Source organism: Poecilia reticulata, chromosome 8, assembly GCF_904066995.2.
Source record: "Poecilia reticulata chromosome 8, P_reticulata-male-v2, whole genome shotgun sequence".
Lineage (NCBI taxonomy): Eukaryota > Metazoa > Chordata > Actinopteri > Cyprinodontiformes > Poeciliidae > Poecilia > Poecilia reticulata.
In genome coordinates this window covers 23375104-23392342 of record NC_088837.1, presented here as the reverse complement: position 1 = coordinate 23392342, position 17239 = coordinate 23375104, and the positions used below count along the sequence as shown (strand labels likewise).

Here is a 17239-nt window from a genome sequence, read left to right as displayed (position 1 = left end):
TCAAACTCAGAAAAACTCTTTTTGTTTCCTGCCATCGATGTCGCCGATCGATACCTGCACAGAAACGATGTTGGTGGTCGGCGCGTTGGGGACGGCCATCCAGTCCGGCAGATTCATGCTGCTGTCGCTGTTGGCCCGCAGAAACGGGTGGGGGTGGGGCAGCGCCAGCGTCCGGGTGCTCTCTCTCCTCTGGGGGGCGTACTTTGGAGACTCTACAAAGGGAACTAGGAGGAAAACATCCAACAGATCGTCACAGATTTAAGTCAGAACGTCTTTCCTGACATTTTTGTTCATCAGGCGAGTTCAACAGAAACTAAGAGGAAAAACAGACTAAATCCAAAACACCACAACCAAAAACCTTCAAAAGAGAGATCATAAAGTAGAATACGTTATGCTGCATGGAAGCAAATTAAAGATTTGATCATCGTAAACAGATGTTAGCAGCACTTACCCACGTCTGTGTCCCGGTGGTTTTTTATAATTTCCCCCAATTCAAAATGGCCAGACATCACAGCCACCTGGTCAAAGCAACAAATAAAACATGAAATACGTTAAAAAAAACAAACATTTTACTGCCAAACTATCAGAAAACAAGAAGACATTAAACTCAGAACAGCAGCTGATCCTGATCGTCCAGTTTAAAATTATTATGAAATAAAATGCAGTTTTATAAGGTCAAATATTTTTCTGCACACGATTTTCTGCCATTTTCTACTTTTACTTGTTGACTTTAAACTTTAGGTAATTTATTGATAACTTTTTTTATTATTATTTAGATCAGAAATTAAAATTACATATAACTGAGCTAATATTTTACATTTTATAATTACTATCAGCCAGGAATATTAAGGTAAATAAAACATGAATTCACCAGGACCTCCTCCAAAAATACATCTGTAAATATTTATTTAATTGGTAATTTAAATAAAACTGTTAAGAAAAAAAAACACTGAATAATTTTTATATACTTATTTTAATGTGCCAGCAATGTGTCAAAAACACACACATTTAAATGTTAAATGAATAAATAACCCTGAAAATTATTAAGTGGTAAATTTAAATATTAATTACTTAATATTTCCTGTTTCTGTTCATCATGAAACAATTTAAACTGTTATTGCTCATCAAATACACCCTAAATCTGCTTATTTACATATTTTACATAAATTTATGTATAATCTAATGTTTGCATTTCCAGATTTATTTAAATGAGTCTTTATATATGTGAGTATTGATTCATGATTATTATATATTATGTTAAATTGATTTATTATGAAAAAAATAAAAGCATCATGCTTGGTAAAGACACAATGAATAAGAAATGAATCTATTATTAAAGTTTATTTAATGAACTGCAGTAATGTTTAGAATAAATGTGCATTATAAAAACATTTTTTAATAAACTATAACCAAACTAAACTAATTGATTTTTTTTGTTTCTCATTTTTCTGCATTAATAGATTTGTTGGTCAGACGTCACCCAGCACCTCCTAAAATATAGGAACTCTTCCCGGTTTTATCCTCGTAAACCTTCCTGCTGATGAACAGTTCATTATCTGATGAACTGTTAGTTCACTTCCAGCTCACCTGGAACGGAGTCTGGCCGCTGTTGTTCTTCATGTCTTTACTGGCTCCTCGGTACAGCAGGATTCGTGCACAGCTTTCCTAAAACCAACATGGCAGAAAAAAATTCAGGCTGAGAAATGCATTTATAATTCACAACAAGGAATAAACAGAATAAAACATGAAGGAACATTTAAATGAAAAAAGTTTAATTTTTCCCACAAATAACATAAAATTTGTCCGTTTACTAAACAGCTTCGTGTTGATTTGTTTCTGAAATGAACACTTTCATTTCTTTAATTGAAAACCATTCTGTTTTCTTAACTGAACATTTAGTTTTTACCTGAACAGTTTAGTTTTGACCTAAAAACTGTTTAGTTTTTACCTGAAAACTGTTTAGTTTTTACCTGAACATTGTTTAGTTTTCACCTGATAACTGTTTAGTTTTTACCTGAACAGTTTAGTTTTGACCTAAAAACTGTTTAGTTTTTACCTGAAAACTGTTTAGTTTTTACCTGAACATTTAGTTTTTATCTGAAAACTGTTTAGTTTTTACCTGAAAACTGTTTAGTTCACCTGAACATTGTTTAGTTTTTACCTGTTCAGTGTTGGAACTGAGTACCTTGTTGTATAAAGCACAGATGTGCAAGGCAGTGTTTCCAGAAGCGTTCTGGGAGGAGGAATCCGCCCCGTAGAAGAGCAGGTGCTCCAGATGCTGCGAGTTCCCGTTTTGGCAGGCCTTCGCGTCGTCAGGATCGGGAAACGGAACCGGAGGAAACACCAAGAGGAGGAAATCAAAAACACAGAAAACAGGAACGGCTGTAATCTGTATGTTGGATTATCTTTGTTATGTTAGCTCTGATTTGTTCCTTTTTATAGAATTTTGTTTATTTTTGGACAATAATTTCCAGCTGGAATGAATTTTTCTCTTTCTTTTGTGTGTTTTTACATTCAGTCTGATATGATGAGCAACCGCGTTAACGAGGTGTTGATTTCACACAGACAGACATTTGAGGAGGAGCAGCAAAAGCAAAGGAGGAGGATTAGCAGAGCTTGCCAATAGTCGATGGCGTCATCCAGGAGATGTTAATGTAGAATACTGAGTTGTCATGATAGTCGTGTCTGACATCAGTCTGCAGGCAGAAGCCTTTTCAGATTCACTGTGGGACTGACTGCTACTGGAGATTCTCCTCAAACAAAAACAACAACATCATCCAGAACGAGTCTCTGGAGAAACGGGTCAGGATGACAGTTGGGTCCCCGGATGGACGGATGGATAATGATGAGGAAGATGCTGATGAAGATAGCGTCTACCTTTCCGCTTCCTGTTGTTCCCTGAGCAGAGCGGACGGATGGTTGGAATGAAGGATGAAGGAAAGATGGAGACAAACTGGAACATAGAGCAGATCTGAACTCAAACGTCTCGGTTTCCTCCAAATGGAGCCGATAAACTCCTTCTGCTCCGGTCCGGGCCGCCTGAACGCACCTGATGCGTCTCGTCCCAGCCGTTCTCGTCCCTGATGCCCAGCTTGACGCGGTGGTACAGCAGCGTTTCACAGCAGGAGGTGTCGCCCCCTGTTAGCACAGTGTGGTAGAGCGGGGTCAGCCCCCGCCGGTCCTTGTAGTCTGGAGACGCACCCAGAGAGAGCAGGACCTGCAAGGAGAGACGAGGGAGCTGATGATGATGATGATGGTTTAACAGATGAAACCAGGAGCGTGTAGCTTCAGTTTGGGTCCAAAAGGCTCTTAAAACAAGCAGCTTCATTCTCAAACATGTGGATTTCATCATGAGGTTCAAATGAGGACAAATCTTGTTTCTGACGCTTCAGAAGTGAAAATTTGTCTCTTTTGTTTGGGGTGCCATTTGTAAAGTTACACTGTAAAAAGTTAACGGCAGTATTTTGAATTATTTAGCCTGTCAGAGAAAAACATTTATGTTCATTTTGTTCATGTTTTCATCATGTTATTCATACATTTATAATGTATGAGCTCCAAATCAAAAAACTTTATCCACAAGATAAATATAAACAAAAATACTTAGTTCCCATCCAAATGTTTGAAAATAAAATGTTTAGTTTGGAAATTATGTTTATTTTGCAAACTAAAAATTTTGCACAAAAAAAAACAAAAAAACAAGTATTTAGCGAAATTAATACACTTACCTTGTGTGGTAAAAAATAAGCTGGGAAGCTAAATATTTGGTATGAAAAATAAATACTTTGTTTGCTTTGCAAACTATTTAGTTCCAAAGTAAATGTTTATTTTCCAAATTAATATATTTAATTTTCAAGCCAAATATTTAGAAAGCAAGCCAAATATTTAGCTTGTTAACAAATAGTTAGCAAATAAACTATATATTTGGTTTGTGAGCTAGAACTGAAAGCTAAATATAGTTTTCAAACTAAATATTTAGTTTTCACATTAAGTATTTATTCAGTAAGGTAAATATTTAGCTAACAACCTGAGTAAGCTACATATTTAGCTTAATAGCTTAATTGCTAACTATACAGTTACCTAGCAAAAGCATTTAACCTCCTAACTAAATATTTAATTGGAAAAGTAAATGCTTAGTTCTTAAATATTTAGGTTGTGAAATAAATTATTTAGTCTGGAACACTAACAGTTATAAATGCATGTGTAACATGTTGGCAATAAATTATATGTTGTTTTTATTTTTTACAGTGTAACAGCGCCTCCGTGACGTGGCAGTTTGCTGAGAGGAGGATGGAGACGTTGTGAGTGTTTACCAGCAGGGCTGTATGGCGGTGGCCTCGAACAGCCTTGTGAAGCGGCGTGAGTCCGTCTTTGGCACGGAAGTCGATGTGAGCGCCTCCGTCCACCAGGACCCGGATGGCCTCTCCTCCACCTGGCTCGCACTGCACTGCCAGCGACAGAGGAGTCTCTGAACACAACACAGGAGGCGCATTCAGTCACAGGAGCCCAGTCAACCTGGTGGTGGCCTCTGGTAGGGAGCCACTTTAGGATTTCAATCAGAATGATCGAGACATGCTGCCAAGAAGCAGGATAAAAGTAAGTAGCACTGGCAATAAATGTTTCTATTCTCTGCACATTTTTGTTTTTCTTTTTCACAGCAATAAATGTAGAAGTTTAATATGAGGAAGAATCGATCACATTCACTCATTAACAAACCGTCCAGCAGCAGAAGCAGGTTGGAGGAAACCTGAGTTTGTTGTTCAACAGGAATGACTGGGGAGGGAGGGAGGGAGGGAGGGAGGGAGGGATGGATGGATGGATGGATGGATGGATGGATGGATGGATGGATGGATGGATGGGTGAACATTTGAACAGGTGGGTAGATGAACAGACAGACGGATGGATGGATGGATGGATGGATGGATGGATGGATGGATGGATGGATGGATGGATGGATGGATGGGTGAACATTTGAACAGGTGGGTAGATGAACAGACAGACGGATGGATGGATGGATGGATGGATGGATGGATGGATGGATGGATGGATGGATGGATGGATGGGTGAACATTTGAACAGGTGGGTAGATGAACAGACAGATGGATGGATGGATGGATGGACGGATGGATGGATGGATGAACAGATGGACGGATGGATGAACAGATGGACGGATGGATGAACAGATGGACGGAGGGACAGATGGATGGATAGGTGAACATTTGAACAGGTGGGTAGATGAACAGATGGACGAATGGATGAACAGATGGACGGACGGATGGATGGACGGATGGATAGACGGATAGATTGATATATGCTACAGGAACACTTAGACTTTGAGGAACGAAAACATTTAAAGTATTTCCAGCAGAAATGTGGTTGTCATGGTAACAGCAAGTTTCCAGTGTTGCTTTCTGGTAAGCAGGAAAATTGCTGAATCTTTGTCTTTGCTCGTCTTCTGTGGGTCTCAGTTATAAATCCAATAGCTGACATGTTTTAACTAGACTTCTTCAGGTGTTTCTCCTTCAGAACTTCTTCTTCTTCTTCCCTTCGACGGAAATGAGGCGCCTCCGCCACCAACCGGACCGAAACCAACAGAAACTAATTATCTCTAATTAAAGACTCATTCTGTGGCATCTGGATGTCATGAGTAGGCAGAGTAAAACATTTTGATCAGTCAGTCCCTCACTAAGCTGTGCTGGACTTTTAATAACAGCTCTGAATCGTTTCATTACGGCTCTCTGCTGCCCCCATGTGTCCAGCAGCGGCAGCACGTTTCACACGCTTCTCTCCGTGTTTTGACACCCGTTCCCAGAGCAACACGCCTCGGCTGTAAATGAGCCGTCTGCCGCGGCCCTTAAACACCGGCAGGATCCGGGGAAAGCCACCAGTCAGCGAGCCGGCCTGGTTCCGATCTCCAAAAAACTGTTGGGACAACAGCCGACAGAGCCGAGGGCAGAAAACAGAAGGTTTGATTTCTGCTTGGAAACAAGGTTGAGATTTAACAGCTGAGGCGTCAGGTCACATAGCTGCTTAAATCTATTCGCAGCTTTAAGACATTTTGAATTTTTATGTTAAAACATCCCACATTAAGGATGCAAGTCTTCATTAATGAGTTAATCTAAAGTTAATTACTCTTATCAACTAACGATTAACTAATAATCGTTTCTTAAAAACCTTAGTTTCCTCTTGTATAGAAGTCAAAGTTTTCATATGCTGCATTGTAAAAACACCTTAAATGTGAAAATTTTTGTGTGTCGGCTGAGTGAAATACTGACTAAATAATAGAAAATTATGGTTTCCTTACCTAGTTAAACTTAACCAGTCTTCTAAATTAGCCGTGCTTAATGGCGCCATGTCTTTTTATATCATGTTAAAATCCACTCCGCTTTTCTATCATCACATCCTCCAGCGCTATGAAGGTGGTAAAGAGTTTGTCGAGTGTTTTAATTCATCAAAGAATCGCAAGAGTTCTTCTTTTAATTAAAAAGGACTCGGTTTGGACCGTTACACTTTGGTTCTACACAGAGAAGGCTCCGCCATCTTTGTTTCTGTAGCTCCGGTTAAGGAAGCCTATCAGCGGCGCCCTCTGCTGGACGGAGGCCAAACTACAACACTGAAAGAAGGTCTTAATGGATGTTATTAGTTAATCGATTGGATTAACTAACAACCAATCGGTTTATTAGATTGAACCAATAATTTCAATCTAATAAACCATTAATCATATTCCAAATTTATCCTGTACAATTAAATTAAAAGTGAAACAACTGTGAACACAATAAACATGTTTAAAAAGTGGAATAATCAGGTTGAATAACAACTAATCCGTCATTGAAGCAGCTTTCCATTTAACTTCAGAACTCACTCTCTTTTGGCAGGAGCGCAAAATGTTTCCTGCCACCTCCACGTTTCACTTTGGATGTAGTGTTTTATTGTTGCGTCTGTGGCAAGGCTACTTTTTGAAAATGCAGCACAAAACAACAGTTTTTTTGTTTTGTCTAATTGTAAACACTTTCTCCCACAAGGTGAATGATCTGGGTGCTTCATTAAAAAATGACTTCAGTTTGCAGACTATATCTTCAAAACAAGCAGATTACTAAAAATTTTTGCTTCCTGGATGCAATATTTTGAAGGGTAGACTATTTACAGCACCATGCATTAAATTACTGCTTTTCAATAACATATCTGGGTACTTGGGATGCCACAACTGATAATTCACGGTTTCTGTAGGTTTCACCAACTCAAATTTAACCCTGTTGACCATCATGAATGACATTTAATACCTGTATCACAACAAAAATGCACAAAAAAACCGACAGCAAACAGCAGCTAATTAGCGGTAGCCTCAACCGCCAAAAAACACAGAATCCAAAGAAGATGGTGACTCAAAACTTTTAAAGAAAGAATTGTGGAGACATTATGATTGAAAATAAAAAAAATAATAGAAAAATTGTAAATATGTCGCCTCTGCCACATTAAACATTGTTGGCGGCTAACCTTAGCCTCTTTCTCTCTAGATCAGCTGCTGCATCCAGTGTAGCTGTAAGAAAACATAAACATCTGCTGTGCAGCTCTCCTCACCACCAGTGTCAGGATCCTGGTAGTTTGGATCCAGGCCCTTGTCTATGAACTTGGCCATCTTGTCCACAGCGCTGGTTTGGATGTAATCCATGAATTTCTTCAGACTGGCCTGCATTAGCAGAGGGAGTGTTAAAACTGTCAGATCTAATGTTCTGTTCTGATATGAGAGGTGATAAATAAAGGATTTCTTACCTTGGTGTGCAGCTTGGCCAGTTGCTTCTCATCCAGATTGGTCTGTTTGTAAACCCTGGTTTTATACCGGAACTAAACCGGCGACAGAAACGGAGAAACAGGAGAGCCTCTGTTAGCATTAGCATTGTTAACATTGCCCAGCTTTTGACCCACGTACACAAAAATGGGGAGCGCAAACTTATTGTAAAGCCAATTTTTTAAATTTATTCCCCTCAGAAGATAAGAAAGAAGATGCCTCATATATTTAACACTCCTTAAAGCTAAAGTATGTAACTTCTATAAAAAGTTTTTTTTCACATATTTGTTTGGACTATCACTATCTTGTGACAAATAATCTGGGGAGAAAAAATTTAGCTCGTCTGTCTTTTCCAAGTGCTAACTAGAAACAACCAATCAGAGCCAGGAGGCGGGTCTTAGCGCTGTCAATCACAATCTTGGCCACTCATCCTCCCCACCCCATTTGTTTTCTGCCACAATGCAGCTAGCATAGGCTGTTGTGAATGCTAGGCATAGCCACTGATAATGGCAGGTAAACGGGTTTTCTGTAATAGTTAGTTGTTTCTCCACCATTAGCACATTTATCAGCGAGTACATGAGTTGATTGACAGCGCTAAGACCGTCCTCCTGGCTCTGATTGGTTGTTTTTGAACGGGAGCGGTTTATTTCCTCAGATGGTGATAGCAGCTCATGGAGGAGGTGGGGGAAATCAAACTTTTCAGAGATTATCTGTCTCATATTCCTCTGTCATGACATGGTGACAGTTTTAACAAACATTCCTTATTTAAGCTACATCCTGCAGCTTTAATCCAATCTGTTTTTGCTGCACTAAAGAACAGCAGTGACATCTTCAGGAAGAACAGCGTACTGCACATCAGGCAGAAGAAGTACCTCCAAATATGGCACCCCTTTCTCAAAGGATTGTGGGTACTCTCTGAGCGGCCTCTCCTCCTCCAGGAACTTGGCGTCGTGTCCGTCGGTGGCGGGCTGGAAGAGGCCGTAGTTCAGCACGTCTCGCAGCGATTCGGTCAGAGAGCAAAGCACCTGCTGCTTGGCCTTCCACACAGTGGCGTCGGGGTTGAACCGCAGACATTTCTGCAGGATAAACTCGACGTTAAGACGACAGAAACGTGTTTATTATTATGATTAATCAAGAAAGCGATCAGTAGTTCTGCTTAATGGAAGACAGTATAGCATCGTTTTATGTATGGAGAAACTTAGGACAAATAAGAAATGCATTTAATTTGAAATCTGAATCTAAACATGTCTCATTTAGGATGAAATGATCTGTGAAAAGATTCCTTCCTTTCCTTACTGATAAAAGTATAACTTCACAAGATGCTCATCATTCCTCATTTTAATTTTTTATATTTTTTTGTGTTGAAGTTCTCGTTAAATTACTACTTCTTTCTTCCATTATGATCTTATTCTTGAAAAAACATGTATAAATAAAAAAATCACAGCCTGGCCCTTATATTTGGTTGTATAAAGTTCAAATAAATAGAAATTAAATGTCCAAAAACCTAAAATTTGATTAGCTACAATTGTTCATGTTTTTATATTAAACTTCGCCGCGCTTACTTAGTTCCATACAATTAGAAAGAATCAAATAAAATTACAAGAATAAAATCAAAATAATATAATAAAAAATATTACTTTACTTCGGTGACCTAATAAAGTCGTACATGAATAAAGTGATGATATGATTTATTCTTTTAATGCTGCAACTTTATTCTTGCATTATTTCGACCTTATTCTCGTAATTTTACAACTATTTTTGTAATTTTATGGCATGTAATGTTATTTATTTTCATTATTTCTCAGTGTGGCCCTAAAACTCCATCATAGTTTCGTTCTTTGAGCTCAAGCTGAGACGCCATGCAGTCCGTACACACAGTGACTGCAGGTTTGGTTCTGGACATTCAAAACGCCTGGCGGTTCTGGAGTTCAGTCAGCAAATTGCAGCTGAAGAGCCGCAGCCTGGTGGGCTCAGGCGGGTTCTGGAGCTGCAGCCCGGCCGGCTGAGTTCTGATCCGGCTCCTCCGGTCCGGTCCGCTCCGCTCTGACCTTCAGGCGGCAGCGAGGCGAATCTGGCCCACGCAGAGTGCAGCAGATGCTGCGATCGCTCTCTCACGCAACGCTCATTGAGTGTGTCATTTATCTCAACATCACGCACGCACGCACGCACCCACACACACACACACACACACACACACACACACACACACACACACACACACACACACACACACACACACACACACACACACGGGGAGGGGGAGAGAAAGGAATGCTCCCAGTTTATTATTTGTTTCTTTTTTTTTCTGTGCATCTTCTCGACTCCGATTGAGCACAGCCGACACGGTCGCCACAGCAACCGGTTCATTAGCGGAGCAGGATGCTTGTTGCCATAGAAACCTCCCCGTGTTCCCTGGGATGTGGTACCGCGATGGTGCGCCTGTGTGAGCACGTGCACGGGCTTTGTTGTGTGAATAGGTGTGTGTGTGTGTTTCTTTCCTCTTTTTTTTTTTTTAACGATTTACACCACCGCAGATTTAATCCCAATGTTTGTTTTACACTAGGTTTTCATCAAACACACACACACACACACACACAGGCGTATTTACAGTAGCATCAAAGAAGCTGGAGTGAGTCAGTCCCAGCAGGAGGGAATGAATGCTGAGGATTCAGCTGTCACACTGGGACGCCACTCAAGCTAATACGAGCTAATAGCGGCGCCTAAAAAGTTGAGATTTCTGCACTTAATGAAGCATCAAAGCTTCTGGTGAACAAACCTCCAGGAAAATGTAAGTTATTCTGCAGCTAACTGGGATTTTTCTCACCCAAACAGCCCGTTTTGTAGCTCCCACACAAGCTGGAGCGCCCTCTGGTGGACAGGCCGAGACGGTTTGATTGATTTATCTCATCTATGAGATAAAATTACAACTTTAATGTTTCCACAAATTAAAAACATGAGAAGAACAGATGAGTTCAAGAAGATTATAGCATTTTAGATGCAAATTATTCAGGTTTTCTGAGCTAAACCAAAGAGGTTGAAGCACAACTTTAATTGAACATAAATCCTGGAGCTGAAGCAATTAACTGTGATTAATCGATTATTGAAGTAATCATGAACTAATTTAGTAATCGATTAATCGCTAACTTGCATATACAGATTTAAAAAAGCTATTTGCTGAAAGAACAACATATTCAGAGCAGAAATTAAGCCAAAAATGTTGCATTTAAGTTCAAAATAAAATCTTTATCGGTAAATATGTTCTACCCAGAACTCCTCAAGTGGGATCGTTTCAACTTCATATTTTGTAAAGTTCTCATTTTAAGCATCTTTTGCATCCATCATTAATCAATTAATCAAAAGAAATACCTTCACGTCGATGTTAAATGTTTTTAGCTGCAGATGCATCCCTTGCTACTAACATACAATGAATGCTGTGTCGTTGCATTTTAGGCAATAAAAGGTTTTTTCTCTTATTTAAAAAACAAATTAGCTCATAATTTTAAGCAATTATGTGCATATTTTAATGTTGTATAAGTGGTTAACTGAGATTTTAGGCAATTCGATTGAATATTGATTAATCGTCAGAATAATTAATAGATTAATCAATTACTAAAATAGTCATTCGTTGCAGCCCTGGAATATATTTATACATTATTTGTATCACTTTAATTAAATCCATGAAGTTTTAAAAAAAATTATTCCAGTGTTGAAATTATGAGGAAGGTGCTACTAAATTAGACCTAAGTAAGTGTGATGAGTTGTATTTATAGAAAAAAATCATACATTAAAACTCACACATTTGACTGTGCATAATGTTTTCAGCGTCTGTGTAAAAATGTCATATGATTTCTAGCTTCACATTAACAACTTGATGCTGCTTTAATCCCAGTTCTTTTCCCCCCGATGGGTTTTTAATATCACTCAGATGTGAAATCCTGTCTTGCCTCCTGAAGCCGTGATCACACTTTCCCACTCACAAACGCCCACTCTCTCTGTCCGTGCTGCTCTTTATCTTCCCCTGCCTGTCTCCGTCTCAGACTCCGTCCTCCTTCCCGGAGAGGCTCCGGCGCTTATCTGTGCTGAAATAAAGAGCCGCTCCTCTCTGCCACCATCTCCGTCCCCGTGGCCCGTTTCCCTGCAGGTCGAGTGCAGGGGGACGGGAAGCCTTTAATGAGCTCTGCTGGGAAATGCATTCCTGTCAAATGCACCAAGAAATTAGGGCTGCAACGCACCATTAGTTTAGTAATCGATTATTTGATTATTCTGATGATTAATCGATTAAAAAACAACCAAACTCTGCAATTATTTGATTGCACCAATGATTAATCGATTTAAAAAACATTCACATTCTGCAGATCTTTCATTTAATCATTTTTAAAATACAGTATTAGAATCATATTAAAAGAAAGGAAATTATGCTTCAACTAGCCATTATTTTAGTAATCGATTAATTATTCTGACAATCGATTAATTGGGTTTAAAAATTGACGCATTCTGCTGATTTTTCATATAACCACTTCATAAATTCAAATATGCAAATGAAATCATCATTTAATTCTTTTTCTAAGTGAGAAAATAAACACTTTACTGATAAAAATGCAGTAACACGACATTCATTTAGTGAATGTTTGATCATTTGCATCTGCAGTCAGGTGGGTATTCATCAAATATCATTTATCGTGATAAATCTCCTGTCATGATAATTTATTTTATTTATCGTCATGATAAATTCAAATTAATGATATTCAAAGCCCACAAAACTGTCTATGTTGTTAAGACCATTAGTTTTACTACTTTCTCCACTGAAACCATCTATAAATATTAACACATTTCAAAACTTGGTTAAATGCAGTTTGATTACATGAATTATAATTATTCCTGTAACTGGATCCTACATATGCATATCACAATTGGGAACGTTTGTCAAGAGCGGTATTTGTGTTTGTGGGGATTTAATTGCCGTAACACAAAGTCGCAACCAAACAGTTATGTAAATATTTCTAATGAATAGCTCTCATTATGACTTATTATCACAAAATATTGTCATACATTTTAAATCCATTTGAAGATAATTGGATGACTACAGTTGCATAAATAGTTTTTTATCTTTTTACAGAATTTGAACCAGGTGAAGCTAAAAGTATGACAAATGAGTTTTGGGTTGAACATATAAACAGACACAGAAGGTTTTTATCTGAAATGCAAAATGTATATTTTTGTAGTGTTTTGGCTTAATTGCTGCTCTGAATGTGTTGTCTGTATACTCCAGCTAGTTCACTGGTTAGTAGTTGTTGAGTTAATGAGTATTTCAATCGATTAATTTGATTAAATAACATAACATATTGCTTCTTATTTTCCTTTCCACATCCTTGTTGTTGTATCTTTCTCGACCAAACTCTGATGTAGTTCCCTTTTCTTTGTTCAGACTAAGAGCAAATCCATTTCTACTGTCTGTTTTTACTGCCCTACAATACTTCCCCTTTCATTCACAAAGAACCTCTGCTCTGTGTGTCCTGCAGTGCCAAGAGGTTCACGTTTCTCACTCAACAATCCATTTTTAGGGGATAGGTTTGTTGTTTCAGGGCACAAATTGTGGCTGGAAGCTCCTACAACGGCTGCAAAGACTTCATCTCTAGTCACACAGAAAAGAAAAACCCATTTGCTTCATGCTGTTTAATACACTCAGAAGCCAAATGCCGACTCTGCTGCGTCTTCATGACTTTGACAATCTAATAAACCTGCAGCCAGTTTGGCGTTTACCCCCTGCTGAGGTGGGAGAGTCATGCGAACCAAAGTTGCAACACACACAAACGTTTGCCTGTCGCTGTGCAAACAAGTGAGTCAATGGACCGTTGGCTTTTTACATGAACAACCAGTTGAAGAGGAGGGACTGGTGCTGAGCATCAAGGCCCACAAACCCAGCAAAGCAATGATTATGCATGTTAGTGTCATCAGCTACGGACTGATGTAACACCAGTGTCATGCCTCTCTGCAGTCTCACAGGCGTTGCAGTAAAGATGCACGAGTTTGTCAGGACGCATCTGCGACAGAGAGCTGAACACAGAAATGGTGACGGGATGATCTTTATGCTGGTTTTATGAGTTAGCATAAAAAACAACCAGAAAACAAATAACTTCCAAATTATTTGGAATGGTCTAGTTAGACCAGAATGCAAACCATTTATCGGATATATCAAAAGTTTTACTGAGCTACCAGGTGGTGCAGCTGTTAGCACTGGAGCCTTGCTGCCCTGGAGGCTTTCTGGGAACGCCAGTCCAAAAACCGGTAGGCTTACGGATCTACGTAAGCCAGTACGGACGGACGGACGGACTTATGTTTGGCTTCATTATTAGAGCTTAATTACATAAAAAGTTGCACATTTTCAAAAAGCTTCACTGTATTTGTGCTTTTTATTTCTCTACAATACATGTTATATATAGTTCATATTTAAAATTTTCTTATATATATTTAACATAACTTAACATTCGTGGCTCAGTGAATGAAGGATTTTTAAAGCTTTGCACGATTTCTCTGAAAATCAATTTTAAAAACAATTATGATTCATCTCTCCCATTTTTTCTGAATTTTACAACATTAACTCAGGTAATAACTCAGACTGGCGGGTCTGCAGATGATGTTAATGTTTCCATTTGCTCCTGATCAGTGGTGAAATAGGAAATTACACAAATCCGCTACCGATTCCAAGTAACCACAAAGGAGGTTCTGCTCAGTTAAATCAGGAGGTTTTACCTTGACAGGAGTTTTGTCTGAAGGTTGAAGATGTTGTTTCTGGGTTTAGAGGGTCAGCATAGAGCATAGACATGACTGTCGGTGCAAAATGATGTCCTTCATAAAACCCTGACCTCCAGGGCTCTTTCCCGTCCTCCTCTCTCCTCGAACAGCTTTACTGCAGGGTGTTGAAGCACCGAAGGCAAATGTACTTTTATGAGGACAGATGCAGCCCTGGATATTTGAGATTACTCATAAAAATCCCTGAAATCCACATTAAAAAATACAACTCGCGTGAAAAATACTCTAGTGGATTTCCACCATTTTAACAGTTTTTTTTTTTGACTTAAGCTAGGAATGAAATGATTAATTGAATTAATCGTGATTAATCAGTTACTGAAATCAACTAATTTAGTGATCGCGTAATCGTTAGCTGGAGCATACAGACTCAAAAAAAATTAAATTTGATGATTAAAATAAAATATTTAGAACAGTAATTAAACCAAAACTGTACAAAATATATGTAGCATCCAGTCAATTTTATATTATATTATAGAATATATTATATATATTTTGTATCTAAGATAAAAACACTGGTCTGCAGATGTATTTCACAAAACTCCCCAACTGGCATGGTTTTAGCTCCATCTGGTTCAAATTAACTATTTTAGTAAATTAAATGTTCATTTCTTACTTTAAAAATGCTTCATATTTTAATATATTTCTAATATTGTTAAAGTTTTTTATGCATTTCTGATATTGTATAAAAAGGCTTAAATGGTAAAATGAAAAATATGTAGAATGTGCCGGTTTTTATCCGATTAATCGATAACTGAAATAATCGTTAGTTGCAGCCCTAAAACAAAAACGCAACTAATTATCCTCTGAGTCTGAAGCGTTCTGTCGCTCCACGTCTTCCTCCCTTCAATTCATAACATCTGCAGTCGCTCCCTGGTCTCATTACTACACAATTAGGCAGCAATTAGATTTTATTGAGGGTGAATTAGCTGACATGTAGAACAGAGCAAATATACTGGGAGGATGATGGCATATTAGCAGACATTAAAGAGCAACTGAAGGAAGGAGAGCAGGAGGAGGAAGGGAAACGGTGCAGATTTAGAGAGAAAGGAGGGGAAAATCAGACAAAGGAGCCGGAATGTGAACATCAGGGGATCTGGTTGTAACTCCCATTACACCGGAGAGAGAGGGAAGCAGTTTGTTTACCTCATACTCAAAGTAAGAAAGACAAGGAAACATGCTGTTAGATTATTTAGCCGGGTTTGATAACCAGGCATTTTAAAGCAGCACAACAGCTGAAACAAATGATCATTTTATTCATCGATTAAACGATTATTGTGATGATTAATCGATTAATCATATAAAAATAACACATTTATTGTTATTTTTAACAATAAATGTTAAAAATAACAATAAATGTTTACATTCAGACAAAGGAGTCGGAATGTGAACATCAGGGGATCTGGTTGTAACTCCCATTACACCGGAGAAAGAGGGAAGCAGTTTGTTTACCTCATACTCAAAGTAAGAAAGACAAGGAAACATGCTGTTAGATTATTTAGCTGGGTTTGATAACCAGGCATTTTAATGCAGCACAACAGCTGAAACAAATTAGCATTTTATTCATCGATTAATCGATTATTGTGAGGATTAATCGATTAATCATATAAAAAATACATTTTAAATTAATCGTTTTTATACAATATTAGAAATGCATTAAAAGATGGAAATAGATTATTTACTTTCATTTTTAAATATTAAAATAAATATTTTATTTCCTGAAATGCAACGACAGAGTTTTCCTTTAGTGAACATTTGATGATTGTAGCAAAAGATGCATCTGCAGCTGAAAAATACTTCTACAAAATGTGAGAAGTCCTTTCTGCTCATCAGAATTACACTGCAATAACATTTAAATCAATTATTTTTACTTATTTTATTTGAAAAAATTTATTATGAAAATGTTAAGACTAAAAGTTGGATGGGATTCAATTTGTGCAGGTTCTTTCCAAATTCTTGGGAAATTAGGGGCCTCAACTTCCTGAGACCCCTAAAGCGCCCCCTGGAGGCCCTACCTGGGGCCGCAGCCCACACTTTGGAAAACACCTGCAAATCACAAATCTCACCAAGTAATTTTGTCCAGTTTCTAGCGCAAATTTCTCAGTACATTTGAAGAAAGACAAAACTAACTTATAAGTAACTTTTCAGCAAGAAATAGGAGTTTGGTTTAAGTTAATAATTCCTTATTATTGATCAAAACTACTAGTTCTATTGGCAAATTATGAAACTTATGGGAAAAATGTCTTGTTATCAATATTAAGGACATATTTACTTTTTAAAAACTCCTATTTCTTGCTGAAAAGTTACTCGTAAGTTAGTTTTGTCTTATTTTAACTGTGCAGTACATTTTCACTATAAACTAGACCAAAATTACTTGGTAGGATTTTGTGTTTTTGCAGTGAACCTCCTGAATGAACCATAATTGAGGAGATATTTATTACTTCAGTCTCTTTAGGACTTTTATCTCAGTCTTTTACTCCATCTGCTTCCATTCCATCCATCTTTACCTGCAGCTCGTTGTTTGTGGCAGTTCATCTGATTCCTGGAGTTCAACCCCGAGCCGACGCTCACATCTTGGACTTAACCTCATATTTACGACTTAAATTTAAAGCCGATTTGTTACAATAAACAGAGATAGGTGGATTATTT

General features: G+C 38.1%; 1 protein-coding gene across 4 annotated transcripts in view; it reads right to left on the bottom strand.

The window, feature by feature from the left end:
* The window catches only part of shank1 (SH3 and multiple ankyrin repeat domains 1), an 89362-nt gene that overhangs the window by 42514 nt on the left and 29609 nt on the right, over positions 1 to 17239 (bottom strand). For all 4 annotated transcript variants that reach the window (XM_081610274.1, XM_081610275.1, XM_081610272.1 and 1 more), the window contains exons 3-11: positions 8656 to 8859; positions 7768 to 7839; positions 7576 to 7684; positions 4311 to 4465; positions 3050 to 3217; positions 2186 to 2302; positions 1588 to 1665; positions 452 to 518; positions 55 to 224 (exon numbers count right to left, since the gene is read on the bottom strand). In XM_081610274.1, coding sequence (XP_081466400.1) covers positions 55 to 224; positions 452 to 518; positions 1588 to 1665; positions 2186 to 2302; positions 3050 to 3217; positions 4311 to 4465; positions 7576 to 7684; positions 7768 to 7839; positions 8656 to 8859 — 1140 coding nt within the window. The remainder of the gene's footprint in view (positions 1 to 54; positions 225 to 451; positions 519 to 1587; positions 1666 to 2185; positions 2303 to 3049; positions 3218 to 4310; positions 4466 to 7575; positions 7685 to 7767; positions 7840 to 8655; positions 8860 to 17239) is intronic.